The sequence below is a fragment of the Enhydra lutris genome, unplaced genomic scaffold, assembly GCF_002288905.1.
Source record: "Enhydra lutris kenyoni isolate GAN:26980312 unplaced genomic scaffold, ASM228890v2 scaffoldscaffold2, whole genome shotgun sequence".
NCBI classification, from domain to species: domain Eukaryota; kingdom Metazoa; phylum Chordata; class Mammalia; order Carnivora; family Mustelidae; genus Enhydra; species Enhydra lutris.
The window spans coordinates 3,789,609-3,804,992 of record NW_019154086.1 but is presented as its reverse complement, the minus strand read 5'-3'; the positions used below and the strand labels follow the sequence as shown (position 1 = coordinate 3,804,992).

At 40.7% G+C, this 15,384-nt stretch overlaps 1 protein-coding gene across 2 annotated transcripts in view; it reads left to right on the top strand.

Moving 5' to 3' along the window:
• The window catches only part of LOC111150501 (LIM domain containing preferred translocation partner in lipoma), a 647,570-nt gene that overhangs the window by 269,992 nt on the left and 362,194 nt on the right, over positions 1-15,384 (top strand). For both annotated transcript variants that reach the window (XM_022507994.1, XM_022507986.1), the window contains one exon: positions 14,881-14,993. In XM_022507994.1, coding sequence (XP_022363702.1) covers positions 14,881-14,993 — 113 coding nt within the window. The remainder of the gene's footprint in view (positions 1-14,880; positions 14,994-15,384) is intronic.

Below are 15,384 nucleotides of genomic sequence, written 5' to 3'. Positions count from 1 at the left end.
CTCCCTCTCTCTCTTTCCCTTTCTCCCACTCTCTCTCTTTCTTACACCCCCCCCCCCACATCACACCACACACGTATTTCGGGAATGATAGCCACTGACTTTTTCACGTTCTTCCTTTAAAGAATAATTTATTTGGCTAGGATTCAGCTTGCACTTGTCAAGAATTCATGCCTATACCCACTTGGCAAATATTTCCTTAACTCTTTTCAATCTCAACTGTGAGCCATGGAGAGTGATGCTATTGGGCTGGGGTGCCAAGTCACACGTGATGGGGCCGCTCAGGGGGAACACGGTAAAGTCAGGTGAATGGCTCCTGGATGCTCAATCAGACACACTGTGGTCATGCTCTAGAGGTGCTGAAGAGGGTGAGCGGTGGGAAGATGCCTTTGTCAGGGGCAGCCAAGGAGGCTATGTGGGGTTGGCAGGTGACCAGGGCTTCAAGAATAACCTGGGCTCTGCTATGAAGGCATGTTAGAGAGGGAAGTCCTGATGGAGGCAAGGAATGAGCAAATTCTTGGAGTCAAGGAAGCAAGGAGAAGGTGTCAGGCAGAATACTGGGTATGTGGCATAGGAGCTTTGGCATTGTAAAGTACCAGACTTCCAGAGCTTCTGTGTGCAGCAGTAATCTCAAGGAATGCATACTTACAGAGCCTTCTAGGAGAGCATAAAGTGAACCGAGCTTGTCAAGTTTCTCTCCATTTCCTCCCGGGGAGCCCATCCTGTTTTAGGATTCTGCCTGTCCAGGATGAGGTCCTGTCAAGTCCTGGGAAACCCATAATTCTCTCAAACCATCATTCTCTAAGCCTCCAATGCAACTGCCATAGAATCAATTGACTCTACATGTGAGGGATTATGTCTAGGCTCTCTCCTGTTTCCATAGGCCCAGTGCTCTTTCCATCGCTCTGTTATGTCTGCTTTTGGGCCAGCACCACACTGTTGATGCTTTGTGGTGAGTTTTGAAATCAGAGAGGGCAAATCCTCTAACTTTGTCCTTTTTAAAAATTGTTTTGGTTTTTAGGGGACCAATGGATGTTTTCAGTCTGGTGACAGTATCCTAGATTATTTGGAAAGAACTGAATAAGGAATAGTGGGAACCATCTAGGCTGCTTACTAAGCCTCCATAAGAGGTAACGAGGTGTTGGTCATTTTGGCGGCAGGAGAGGTGGGGGACTCAAGTAAACGGACTTGAACAGTTTGGTATAATTCAATATAGCTTGCTATATGCAGTGAGGATGGTGGGACAAAAAATAGAGAACAGGGGCTCTCTCCCAACCTGTATGATCGGGAGAATCATATGATGTAATGAAGTAAACAGAAAAGTAGAGGACCCAGGGAAGGTGAGCGGGTCCGTGAATTAGGGTATCTGCTTTCAGTTTGAGCCCTGCACTTGAGATTCCGGTGGAGGTCAGAGATGCAGACATGGGCTAAGTGGGTGCCATGCTTATTCTGGGTCCTCTGTTGCTTATAACCAGTATATTCATTTAGAATTGCTTTTTCAATGTAATGCATTTATGGTTACCATGGTGGCAAGAGCCAAACAGAAGGAAGTGGTCGGGGACAGCGGCAAAGATGGAGATGTGGTTAAAGGTAATTTGCGAAGCTTCTGTGCCTTGCTTTAGTGAAGAACAAACAGAATGCTAGATGCTGTTGACATGTGTTTTATTTTGAAGTGACTGTTACTACTCGGGTCTGAAATCCTTAGCCTTGATCTCTTGGAGCCTAATGTTCCTGTTCTCCAGCTGAGAGAGTAATTCACCATCTTGTGTTGTAAACACTCACTCATTTTAACTGATTACACCTCCAATGATTCTCAAATCACTAAAATTACTAATTGCTATTCCTTACACATCAAAGAGTGAATCCTGAATAATTAACCCCAAATAAAATTAGATGAATTGGCCCTTTTAATTAGAGTCCCTGCTGTTGTTTGTTCTGAGCTTCCTTTTCTTACTGTTAAGAGACTTTTAGAATGATTAAAACTGTTTAAGTCTTAAACAGCCAGTGACCTTTTAATACAATATAAATCCGTGAAAGCAATATTTCGGTTAGCAGATGGTGAAGTAAATTTTTAGAGCAAGTACCTGTCAGCTCTAGTACTCCTTTGGAAAAAAAAAAAAAAAATCATGCCGAAAAACAACCACCTTGAAATGAAATGAGTGTCTCTATTGGATTATTTTTAAAGCATTTATGCATTTGCTAAGCCTCAGTCTAGATGAAATGGCAGGGTTGAAGGAGAGTGAGTAATGGTTGGCATCATTTTATATAAATAGTAACAAGAATTTCTCAGTGAGAAGAATTTGAAGTCGTTTGTGCAGAAAAGATGAAGACTGGAGAAACCATAGAAAGCCCCTGGCCATGGAGCCATTTTCATCGTCAGGAGTCCCCTGAAGCAGGAATGGGAATGGGTCCCACGGTGGAGACAAGGAAGCTTTATGGGATTTCACTGTTGCTGATCTAACATCTAACATGCTGAGCTAACATTATTGGTCTACCCAGGTTGCAGTCAGCCTGGATTTAGTTGAAGATATTTTATATGTTCCTGATCTATCTGTTCCAGGTCTCCTAAACAGCAAGGGCCCCTTCTCTTCACCGTAGTCTTCTGAAGCTGTAGGGGCAGAACAAGTTTCCTTCTTATTCCCAACAGATTTCAGAGTCTCCCACTAAATCTGTCATGTACTGTGGGATATGTGTCCTTAGCTGGAAGTTAGGAGATTTGGAGTCAATGGTGGATTTTTTGGTATGGTTCTATACCACTTGTCTGTTTCCCTTCACTACACGGGTCCAGAATTCCTCCATCTGTAAGATAAAGTTACAGGACTAGGAAAGTTACTTTTTCTTTTTCACCTAAAAATTTAAAAATAAATTTCGAACTTTAATTCTAAAATAATTTCAGACTGTACCCAAACACTGGAAAATAGTGCGAAGAGTTTTTTGCTTAGTCTTTCCAGTTTCCCTAATTGTTGACATCTTACACAATCACAGTACAGGTACCCAAACCAGGTAATGAATACACTGACACAAGACTACTAACTAATATGTAAACTTTATTCAGATTTCTTTATTGCCCTACTAATCTCCTTTTTCTGGTCTAGGATCCTATCCAGAGTCACAAGCTGCATTTGGTTGTCTTGTCTCCTTAGTCTTCTTTAACTTAGGCCAGTTCCTCAGTTGGTTTTTCATGGAGTTCAATGACTGCTGAACAGGGCTACACATCAGCTTCAGTCAGGGAGCTTACCAGGATGCTTGTATCTCAATCCTAACCCCAGTGATGCTGATTGAAGAATTCTAGAGTAAGGCCTGGCTGCGTGTAGTGGAAAAGGAAGTGCCCATGAGATTTGGATGTACACCCTCAGTTAAAAGTCAGATTTGTTCCAACACCTCAAGAACTGACCTTTTGAGATTTTGTCCATGTGACATCTCTCTTTCATCTTCCTTCATGTCCCTGTTCCTCCTCCATTCCCATTTCTCGTTTATGGGAAGAATTCTGACTCTTCAAAATTCCTGGAGGATTTTTCAAGAAGTTTCTAGATACTTGGTGGGGTATAGATACTGTTAAGACCTATCTACAGATCTCTTATTGTGGAAGAAAGGTCAAGTACAATACATATGATGTCGCATGTCTGGAGGCTGGGACGCCCCCGTAATCAGGCGATGACTTAGGAATGTGGACTCATTGCCTGTATCTTGAGGACATGCTCTGAGTAAGGGAATGTGTAGAAACACCACCGCTACCAACAACAGCAAAACTCAGTGGCTATTTTAAGACTGATATCATTAGCTGTCCAATAGTTAGCACCTTGCAGGACCTGTGACCCACCAGTACTGTACTGTATTAACCTTATGTAAATAACTGGAAAGGGACAAAGTTGTCCAGGGTAAAAACACATGTAGTCTAGTAGGATAAACCAGTAGATACGTAATTAAACTAACGAAGAGCAGAATGCTTTGCTCTAATAGCTAAATCAGGACAGAGAGGTATGTTGTCTTCAAAGTGGGGATGGTTTACTTTATCCAAATACAGCAGTGATTGAATAAGTTAACTGCGATAGTTCAAGTGTTTTTATTGTGAAAACTTACCCCCTTAAGCTTCCGACCATCTTTGAGGGGAAGGGAGGCTTCTGCCCTCAATGATTGCCATGGGGTGATGTCCTATCTCCAGAGGAAGGGGGTATTTTTTGGAATTGTCTTTCAGCACACTATTTGTTTTCCGCCTTCCTTTTTCAGTGGTAAATGAAGATTTGTTGTTGTTTCCCTGGACTGTTGCCTCATTCTCTGTCCACAACATGAATTTTTAATTTTCATTTCAGTTTGGAACAGAGAGAATTTTACTTTTTGATGTTGGGACCGAAGATATCTCAGTAGCTGGTAGAAGATTGATGCTTAGGCTTACTTAGGTCGTTGCTCTATTCATTTTGAGTGCCCATCTTTGGAAGCCGAAATATATGGGTTGGTTTGTTGTTTGGGTAGCAATTAGCACGTTTTGTAAGACAGATGACAATTGGTGGATTAAAAATGTTAGTTCTGGGTGCACCTGGGTGGCTCAGTGGGTTAAAGCCTCTGCCTTCGGCTCAGGTCATGATCCCAGGGTCCTGGGATCGAGCCCCGCATCGGGCTCTCTGCTCAGCAGGGAGCCTGCTTCCTCCTCTCTCTCTGCCTGTCTCTCTGCCTACTTGTGATCTCTGTCTGTCAAATAAATTAAAAAAAAATCTTTAAAAAAAAAAAAAATGTTAGTTCTGGTTCTAGTCCATTTGCAGAACCAGACCGTCCTCCTAATTTCGTATTACTTAAAAATCATTCAGTGCTTTTGACTAAGAAATTGAATTTATTTTCAACAAATGGAAACTGCAGTAAAATAGAGGAGTGCAGTATGCTTAGATGTATTCCAACTTCACACAAATAATTTATTTGTGGGGAAGCACGGGGAATGTTGGATTTAGTGAAGACCCAGGGATTCTGTATTAGTGAATTGTAGAGTGAAACTGTCCATTTGAAAATCAGGGAGACTTTATCCGCTTTAGGATAAATAATTCTTCTTGCTTTTAATTTGAGAATCACAATGAACATTTCAAGCTAAAGTTATTTAGAAAGATGACGGAGACATTACATTTGGGCTTGGGTAAATATAGTGGCACATTAAAATTAAACACTGGGTTTGAGTCGATTCTGCGATTCATTTCACAGTGTCTTCCTTTGATTTTTAAAAAATGCATGTCTGTGATTCACATTTATTGTATAACAGTTGAACCAAAAGGAGAAGGATTAAAAAGGAAGGGAAAAAAAAAAAAACCACAACTCTTCCCATAAGCTCTAGACAACCATTGTTAACATACAGGTTTCTACAAAAATAGGACCATGTGATGAGCACTATTCAGTAGCCCACTATTTTCCTCATATGATATGTCAGAAAGTTCTTCAGGTTCTTCTTCCAGATACTCCGTGACTCACTCCCTCACTAGATTTAAGTCTTTGTTCAAATGCAACATTGGTGAGGCATTTCCCAACCGTTCTCTTAAAAATTTGGCTTTCCATCCCCACCCTTGCACTCCCGTGATTTCTTTGCTCTCTGTTTCCTAGTGCTAATCACCATTTGTGACTATGTTTTGTTTAATTTATTTTTTATTTTTATTTTTATTTTGTTAAGATTTTATTTATTTGACACAGAGAGAGAGAGAGAGATAACAAGTAGGGAGAGAGGCAGGCAGAGGGGGAAAGGGGAGCAGGCTTCCTGCTGAGCAGAGAGCCCGATGCAGGGCTCAATCTCAGGACCCTGAGATCATGACCTGAGCTGAAGGCAGAGGCTTAACCCACTGAGCCACCCAGGCGCTCCTGTTGAATTTATTTTTAAGGATTCCTCTCCTTCTGATAGACTATAAGTTCCATGAGTACATCACTTTTTTATTTTATTTTTTGTTCTTAATGTTTGATTTCCCCTTTTATGTCTAGAATAATGCCTGACACATAAAAGGCACTCAATCCATGAGTAAACAGATATCAGATCTGGATGAAAATCATTATTTTGATGGCTACACAGTTTCCCAGTGTGTGATTGACTGCAGTTGATTTTTTTTACCGATACTTTACTGATGAACGTTCTGATTAATTCCATTATATTTCATTGTGATGAAGATTCTTTACTGTGCTTCTCTATGTACTCTTCAGTTACTTCTTTTGTAGGACAATTTATTAAAAGTGGTGTTGCTGCATTAAAGCGTGTAAATATTTTATGGCTCTTGATACTTGTTGTCAGATTTTCTTGAGAAAAGTCTTATCTTAACCCTCCTCTATTTATATATGACTAGCATAGAAAAATGCAGATTTTTTTTTGTCATCAATATTATGTTTCATCATTATATTTTAAAAAATTTTACTTATTTATTTGACACAGAGAGAGAGATCACAAATAGGCAGAGAGAAAGGCAGAGAGAGAGGGAGGGAACCAGGTTCCCTGCTAAGCAGGGAGCCCAATGTGGGGCTCGATCCCAGGACCCTGAGATCATGACCTGAGCCGAAGGCAGAGGCTTAACCCGCTGAGTCACCCAGGTGCCCCTTCATTATTATTTTTAATCTTAGTCCTACCATGTAAATGACATTGATTAGAAAATTAAGTACTATTACAATCAACAATCTGTTTTTTAGTTAAGCAGCAGAAAATAAAAATGGAAGGAAAATAGAAAGGTTAATTTTCTAATGTATAATTATGTATAATAAAAACCTGAACTCCCAACAAAAGTGTCTGGTGTCACAGCTGAGGAATTAGAATCGCTTGCTTAAGGTCACATATCTCCTCACTTACAGATGAAGATGCATTTTTTAAGGGGGCTGGCGGTGTTGCTATTTGGATGACGAGGACAGGGAACTGGGAATGCCCAGCGTTTGCCTGATAATTATCACTTCTTCCAGAGAGTTTTCAAAGGGGCTGTCTACTCAAAGAACAGGAGCAAAATGGGAATATAGGAGCTGCTTTATTAATAGCTCCATGAGGACTTAATCTCTCTCTAGGACAGAGGTCTGAGGTCACACTGAGATGGTACACAGGCTTTGGCTCTAGGAATAAGCAGGCTTTTTATTCTCTATACTACAGATAACTGGTTGACAAAGTCGGGGTATTTCCTTTCATATTTTTAGTTACTACCAGTGGGTAGTAAATCCTTTGAGAAGCCTGAGAGGTGATGCATTCAATGGGACTTAGCCTCAATGGTTTCTTGACCTCTGCCATATCCCAGTGTTTCCTGGTAGTATTTAAAACCTTGGTCAGCTCAATATTTGCAGATGACACATTTCTAGGTACTGAGAATTTCTCTTTGGTTTTGTGTATACATGTTATTTTAAAAATAGTATATAGTTTTCCTTCCCTTCCCCTATGTTCATCTGTTTTGTTTCTTAAATTCCTCATATGATAAAATAAGATGAAATCAGAGAGGGAGACAAACCATAAGAGACTCTTAACTATGGGAAAGGAACTGAGGGCTGCTGGAGGGGAGGTGGGTGGGGGGATGGGGTGGCTGGGTGTTGGACATTCAGGAGGCCACTTGATGTAATGAGCCCTGGGTGTTCTGTGCAACTGATGAATCTCTAAATTCTGTCTATGAAAATAATAATGCACTGTATGTTAATTAAATTGAGTTTAAATAAAAATTTTTTTAAAAATACCATGTAATTTCATTCATATGAGGACTTGAAGGAATAAAATAAATGCACAAAGGTAAAAAAGAGAGAGACCAAGAAGCAGACTCTTAAATGTAGAGAACAAACTGATGGTTACCAGAAGGGAGGTGGTGGTGGGGAGTGGGTGAGACAGGTGATGGGGATTAAGAGTACTGATTAATGTGTGAATTGCCGGATCACTGTAATGCACACCTGAAGCTAATATAATATTGTCCGTTAACGGTACTGGAATTCCAAAAAAAAGTAAATGGGTAAAATAATGGCAGTTGAAAATTTTGTATCACGGAGAGTAAGTCTCTTTTCCACTCTTGTTCCTAGTGATAAAATTCAACTTCTTCATAGAGGCAACTTGCTGTTAACAATTTCTTAGGAATCCATTTACAAGATAATCCATGACAACACAGGCATATATATTTTCATGCAAATGATACCATTATACATGCTGTCCTAAACCATGAACACCTCATTGTTTTAAGCAAACTCTACACCCAACATGGAGCTCAAACTTGCGACCCTGAGATCCAGAGTCGCTGCTCTACAGACCGAGCCAGCCAGACGCCCTGCGAATGTGTCATTTTAAAAAATATTTCACTTGATGTGTTTTCTGCTGTAATTTCCTGGGTGGCAAGTGTGTTTCATATAAAGTGAAGATGGCGTTGAGGTTGGAATTGTAATGGGTCTTTAGTTGCTTTGTTCTGTAATAAATTGCCTCTCATCTCTAAGGAGGACTCTACAAGGGTGATGCTGCTCTGTCACCTATGGAGACCGCCACTCCTGTCGCTTTTGCTTTGTCTTCCTCTCAATCTCTTCAACCTTTTCAGAGAGCTTTGCCTTCTCCGACTTGGTCTCTTGAGGTGGCAGCTTTAGACTCAGTTGTCCCCTCGTGCCTGTGTAGAAAGCAGCAAGAATGGCCCCCAGGTATGTAGACGTGTTACAAGTTAAATTCAGATTCGCTTCCTGATGTTTTGGTTGGGAGTTGAGGTCGTTTTCTGAGTTCTGGGTCACAGTCACTGTAGTGGTGGTTACTCCATGAATAACCAGCGGTTTGTAAATAAATACATCTAATAGAAATTTCAGTGTGTGTAACGTGTGGGAAGTATGGCTTCGTGAAATCCTCGTTTCAGATATACGTGTACTTAGATAGGGCCGAGTGGTCATATTGCATCATGATATAAAAGGGTATTTCTTTACTCCTGGTGGTGGTCAAAAAGGTTCAGAGTCTCTGTTTAAACTGCTTTGATCTGGAGGGTGACACGGAAGTGGATATGGTCATCCTCATTTCATAGGTGAGGGAGGCCGAGCCTGAGATGGTAGTATGGCCTTTTCTGGAGTAAAGGGTAGACCTGGGGTTTGCATTTCAAGTTCTAGGCTTGAAATCTTGTATGATTTTCTTCTGAACATATTTCTGTCCTCTATTAGTGACTATAAACAGAAATGGATAATTTTTTACTGGAAGCTTATGATTTGGTCACTGTAATTGCTTATGATTTGGTCACTGTAATGACATTTTGTGTGTGTGTGTGTGTGTGTGTGTGTGTGTGTGTGTGTACATGTATGTGTGTTCCAACCCAATCTGTTATATACTCATAATTTAAATACTTAACTTGAAAAGCCGATAAGTGATTTTCTTTATATGTATACCTTAATGTTTATTTCCTTAAACAACCAGAAAGTAGCCACATAAGAAAGTCGGAGAACCAACAGCAGCCAACTGGAAGGGCCCTAAAGAAAGCCATGCTCCTCCCTGTGGCGCACATGGGCCTACAGCCTCAGCCCCCAGCGAGGATGTTAGACATGCAGAGTCTCAGGCCTTATCCCATACCTGCTGAGTCTGAGTCTGTGTTTTATCTAGATACCCTTGGCCATTTGTACATTGACATTTGAACACTATGTAAGGCATCAGGCCATTTTTTTTAAAACATCAATTGAACAATGAAGTAGCTTTCTATGTATGTCAGTTACTCAGCTAATCTATTTACTGAGAGTGTACTGTGGCCCAAATCTTATCCTAGGATGTGGAGCTAGAAAGAAACTGTAAGAGGGCTCTCCTTGCTGGGAGCTTCAGTTCGAAGTGGGAGAGAATGACCACAAACACCTAAGTATTAGAGGTGCTGTGATAGACCCCTATGTGGGGCACACAGGGGGCTGCTGTGTGAATCCCCATGTATGCGTGCAGGTGTACACGGATGCTGGAAGAAGAGAAGGAATGATGCTTTTTCTGTTGTTGTTTTTTAACTATAGTCAATTAATTCAAACGTCACTGATGATCTGAGTTTAGTTATTCCCTTGAGTTTTTCACTACCATCACCTATAACTAGTAATTTATCACCTTCTTTGCTAGTAAATTCTTGCTCTTTTTTCCCCTCTGATGTTGGCCTTGATTTGATGAAGCGAGAAGTGAGCTCTGCATTCAGGGCGATAGATGACTTTCGTGGGTGCCCGAGCCATGTCACTAGGGCACCTACTGTGGCGGATAACTCAGTTCCTAGCGGGTAGCTGTATAAGCTTCTTTGTGTTCCTGCCTTCTAACCCCTAGTCTAGAAAGGGTGGCCGGAGAAAGGATGCATACCTGGGGTCTTGGCAGATTCGCCTTGCTTGCTTCTCAGGTTAATGCTATGCATTGCGGGCTCTTTTGTGGCAGCGAGTTGGCATAAAGTGGTCTTTGAGAGTCAGAGACATACACTTTGCACTTTAGCTGCCTCGTGGTGCTACCTCTGGCACAAAGTAAAAATCTGTTGAAAATTAGCTGAATTCTTTGGGATGATACAGAGCAAATTAAGTGAGATACTTCCTAGCTTTTCTGCCATGCAGAGTGACGATCCATTTCCAGCTCCGTATTTCACTAGCTGTGTAGCTTGAGTTAACTCTTTGCCTGGCAAGTGAGGGATACATGTATTTTGTATGTGGATAGGCTTTGGATGGCTAGGAAAAGGGTAAGGAGGACACCAGTCTATAGGCATGTGGTTGGGACTACCCTCTTTCTTTTGTGTTTTTTTTTTTTTTTTTTTAAGATTTTATTTATCCATTTGACAGAGGGAAAGCACAAACAGGGATAGCAGCAGGCAGAGGGAACAGCAGGCTCCCCACTGAGCAGGGAGCCCAATGTGGGGCTCGATCTCAGGAGCCTGGGATCACAACCTGAGCCAAAGGCACCCGCTTAACTGACTGAGCTACCCTGGCACCCTACCCTTCTTCTTCTGAAACTAAATATTTCCATCTTAGATTTTAGGTATCCCTGCATTGTTCAGTAGCCTGATGGTGTGTTCTGTTTTGGCTTGCTTGCTTGATTTATTCCATGCCCCTGTAATTCACAGGGTCTGAAAATTCCATTTGGATTTCCCCTTGCAAGCAGAGAGGAGGACAGGCCATGCACTAATGTGAAGGTCTATAGCTTAGCATTGCTAGTCGCAAGGTCCTGCAGCTGATTCCTTGTGGATGTGTTTCTGGAGGGTCACCACCTGAGCTTCTAAGCCAGATGCTCCCTCATTGTTGTAAAAATCTGCAGAAATGGAAAGGATCCCTCCCCCACCAACACAGACACAGAGACACAAAGACACACAAAGATACACACAGACACACACACACACTTTGTTGTTTTGTTCTTTCCATTTTACCATCTTCTTTAACAGAGACACAAAGACACACAAAGATACACACAGACAAACACACACACTTTGTTGTTTTGTTCTTTCCATTTTACCATCTTCTTTAAACATGTAAATTTGCTTTCTCTCTTATGCAGTCTTATTTTTCCTGCAACTTAGAAGCATTTTCCTTTGCTTAATTGCCTGTTAAAATGGTGAACCATAAATCAGAGTTCTTGAAATAGTTCTTAGTCTGATTTAAGATAATTATTAAGAGCTTTTCATTCCAACTATCTCAGCTGGTTGTTTCCCTCCAAAGGACCCATTTTCTATCCTTTATCATGTGTGTGTCTGTTTCTTAGGCATTTGCCTGCTCCTCCACACCGTTTTAAAATGTGAGCTCCACTCCAAATAATGAAGGAAGAGGCCTATGATGGTCGAGCTTGAAAAACTGAAAATTATCTGATAATTTTTATGAACATATCACTATTTTAAAAATCTTAATCTAATCTTCACCTAGAATAAGCAGTCTAGATTTTTGTTGTTTTCAAGTTATTTCTTTTAAGAATACATTCCGTCTTCCTTTTTTGTTCCTTTTCACCTTCCCAGGATTGTTGACAACCTATGCCTCACTATATATTCAATTTTTGAGGTAGAAATAGAGTCAGGAAGGATATGCAGTTCACCCTTGACTGACACAGGAATGAAAGGCTCTGACCCCATGCGGTTGACAATCCACATGTCTTCCAACTCTCCATAAACACTGACTGCTAATAGCTACTGTTGATCCTGTGGATTCTTGGCCAATAAACGAACACTTGGTTGTATGTATTTTGTATGTTATATATATCATATACTGTACTCTTATGATGAAGTAAGCTAGGGAAGAGAAAATGTTAAGGAAAACATAAGGAAGAGAAAATACATTTACAGGACTGTGCTATACAAAATCTGTGTATCCGTCGACCTGTGGAATGCCAACCTATTTTTTCCAAGGATTGACTGTAAGTGGAAGGGGCTGCAGACACAAGCAGTTGTAGTTTTTATTCTAAGACTAATTTGCTGAGAACTTGGACTGTTCATGTGGCTTTCATGGGCCTCTATATCTACCTTTATGATATGATCTCCAAGATTCCATTCCGTTCTGATCCGGTTTAATGTTCCAACAGTTCTCTGTGACATAATAAATGGTGCTAAAGTATAAGAAGGCGCTCAGAAGTTTAAATTAGTTATGAAGAAGGCATAGGTCCGGATAGAACATTTGAACCAGAAAAGTAGGCCGTACACTAGAATTTGGTAGCATCAGTCTCTATCAGCACAGACCTTTGCTGATCACTTAAGATTTCATCGTGAACATTCTTCTCCTAGGTTCTGACTTTTCAAGGCAGAAAAGAACTTGGTGACAATTCTTGTTATTTAACAGGTGTTAAATCTATCTATCTATCTATCTATCTATCTATCTATAATTACTATATATGTATATATATACATATATATAATTATTATTACTTTTTAGTGCAGTGTTTGGCCAAAGGAAGGCCAAGTTAGTTTCTCAATTCAGACTGCACATTAGTCTCATTTGGGTTTTAAGGGAGGAGTGGCACCTGACATCTCCTCTCTACCCTCTTTCCCTCATCCCCAAGATATTGATTGGATTGATGTGAGCTGGTATTTGGGCAAGGGCATTTTTAGATAAGCTTTCTTGGTGATTCTAGTAAGTAGCCAGTGTTCAGAACTACTGGGTAGAGTTACTGAAGGTTTATGAGACTTATAACCCCAATAGGCACATGGACAAAGCATGTCTCCAGATGTGCACATCTAGAAAGTTAAGAGAAACAGAAATGTTTCTATATGACATAAGTCTTTTAACCTTTCTAATCCTATGGAGTCTAAAATAGGAATAATGTAATAATTGGCTTAAATGCAGTGGTTCTCAAAGTGTGGTCTCAGGACCAGTACCATCAGGATCCCCTGGGCATTTATTAGAAATGCACACTCTCAGATGCCACTCTAGACCTACAGAATCAGGAGCTCGGTGGGTGGGACATAACCATCTGTGTTTAACCAGACCTTTCTGAGGTACTGACGACCTCCAAAATTTGAGAACCATCAGCACGGAGGGATGGAGGACTAAGAGGTAGCCTTTGAAAATCTTAGAAGTGACTGGTGCATAGTGAGAGTCCAAAAAGCACAGTATTCTAAACATAGTGTGTTTGACTGCTTGAGAGTCTGAATATAATGGGGAGCTAGATTGGACAGCTACTCTTCCAACGCTAAGACTGTTATTTGTAGGGCAAATAGAGCCCAAGTGAACCATCCCCAAGGTGTATCAGAATATTGAATCCACTCTCCTTCCAGTGCCATTTAGTCTTTTTTATTAAGGCTTAAATTGTGATATTTTGGTACTGTCCAGAAGCAACTCACTGGGTGATGGAACTTGCGGCCTTACCAGTAAGTGTTGAGCATCTGAAATGCAAAGAAAGGCGACTCATATATGAATATTATCTATTATTATTATTATTATTATCATTAAATATTGTTTTTTGAAGGAAAGGCAAATCAAGAATTTTTTTTTTAAATGGACATTTCCTTTTCCTAATAGGATTTCTTGCAAAGTATTTTTTAAAAATTCCATGTCATGAAGCCACAGAGCTCTTGGGTTTATATATATATACCTCAGATCTTAGAGGTTAGGCGTTCTCTTACAACAACATAACATCGGTATGCTGTTCTGGTTGGCCAGTGGTTTTGAGGTTTCTTGATATGCTGACCCCTTATAACATCCTGCCTGGATTGTCTGTAGATTTCAGTGATGTTACTTATTTTAGTTTCTCCTGATCGGCCCTACATGGACTTTTAGATTAGTCTTTAGTAAATCGTATTGCAAGCAGGTTTTTTTCTTCTCAGAAGTCCTTGTTGGATCCCTACCGCATGCATGATAAAATTCAAACTATTTACTAGACATGCAACACACTTGAAAGTTGGGTTTTTTTGTTTTTTTTTTTTTTTGGTCACCACACTTATTTTTATTACCTACTAGTTTTATTTTACATTCCCATATTTATGCTATCTTAATAACTTGCTCCTTATTCTTAGGCCCTGGGTGTTTTAATCTATGCCTTTGTTCCCCTATCTTTCTGCCAAGCAGACTTGTCCATATCATAATGTTCAGGGGCCATTGTAATGCTCTAGTATAAGCCTTCTTTGGTCCCTCCACCTGGACATAAACTTTCCTTTATCTTAGCTTCCAGAAGAATTTGGTTCTCCATCTCAATATATTTTATCTTGTATTATCATTTGTGTACACATTTTTTCCTCCTCTACTTGACTGTGAAAATCTTACACACCTCAGCCACTGCCCCCACAACCCCAAGCACCTTCTCTGTTCTGGCTAAACAGTCCTGCCCCCTCTCGACTAGCTTTTATGTCCCTTCTAAGTATCAGATCTGGTCCTCATTCTTCTCAAAAGTAAGGCTACTGATGAAACTGCAAAGAGCTATCATGGGGGATAACTGCTCGAAGAGACAAAAAGTTCTATGTCCGTGCGGTAAACTTGAACAAATGTGTGATTTTCAAGAGTCCTGTGCGATTGCCTGTATATTCACTTCCTGTGTGCATGTCCTTTCTGTAGGTGACTTTCTTCCACCCCCGCCTCCACCTCTAGATGATCCTGGTGCTCTTCCATCCAGCCCCGGAAACTTCCCTCCTCCACCACCCCTTGACGAAGGTGCTTTCAGGGCACAGGTAAGATGTGTGGTTGAAGTCATATCAATGAGCCATGCTTGGAAGTTGGTGAATTCAGTGATTGTTTCCGTGGTGGATGAACATTTATTCAGAGCCTGAAGAGAGCTTTACAACTCACGAAAGCTCAGGTCCTTTAATGCCACCTCCCCGGCTGAAGCTTCTCAGAACTCTGCTGGCTTGCATTCTGAAAGCCCCAGAAATCCTTTTACCCTACTAATTTTGTTCTGAAACTCAAAGCCAGTTTTTAGAAATGCCACTTGAGAATTCCACATTTTCTTGTTATCCTGGGGACCCAGCCATGCTTTTTTATTGCCTCATTTCTCTATCCACAAACATTGCATTCTGCGTGAGTAAGAGTGATCTTCAAAGGCTCTGGTTGGTCACTGTGGTC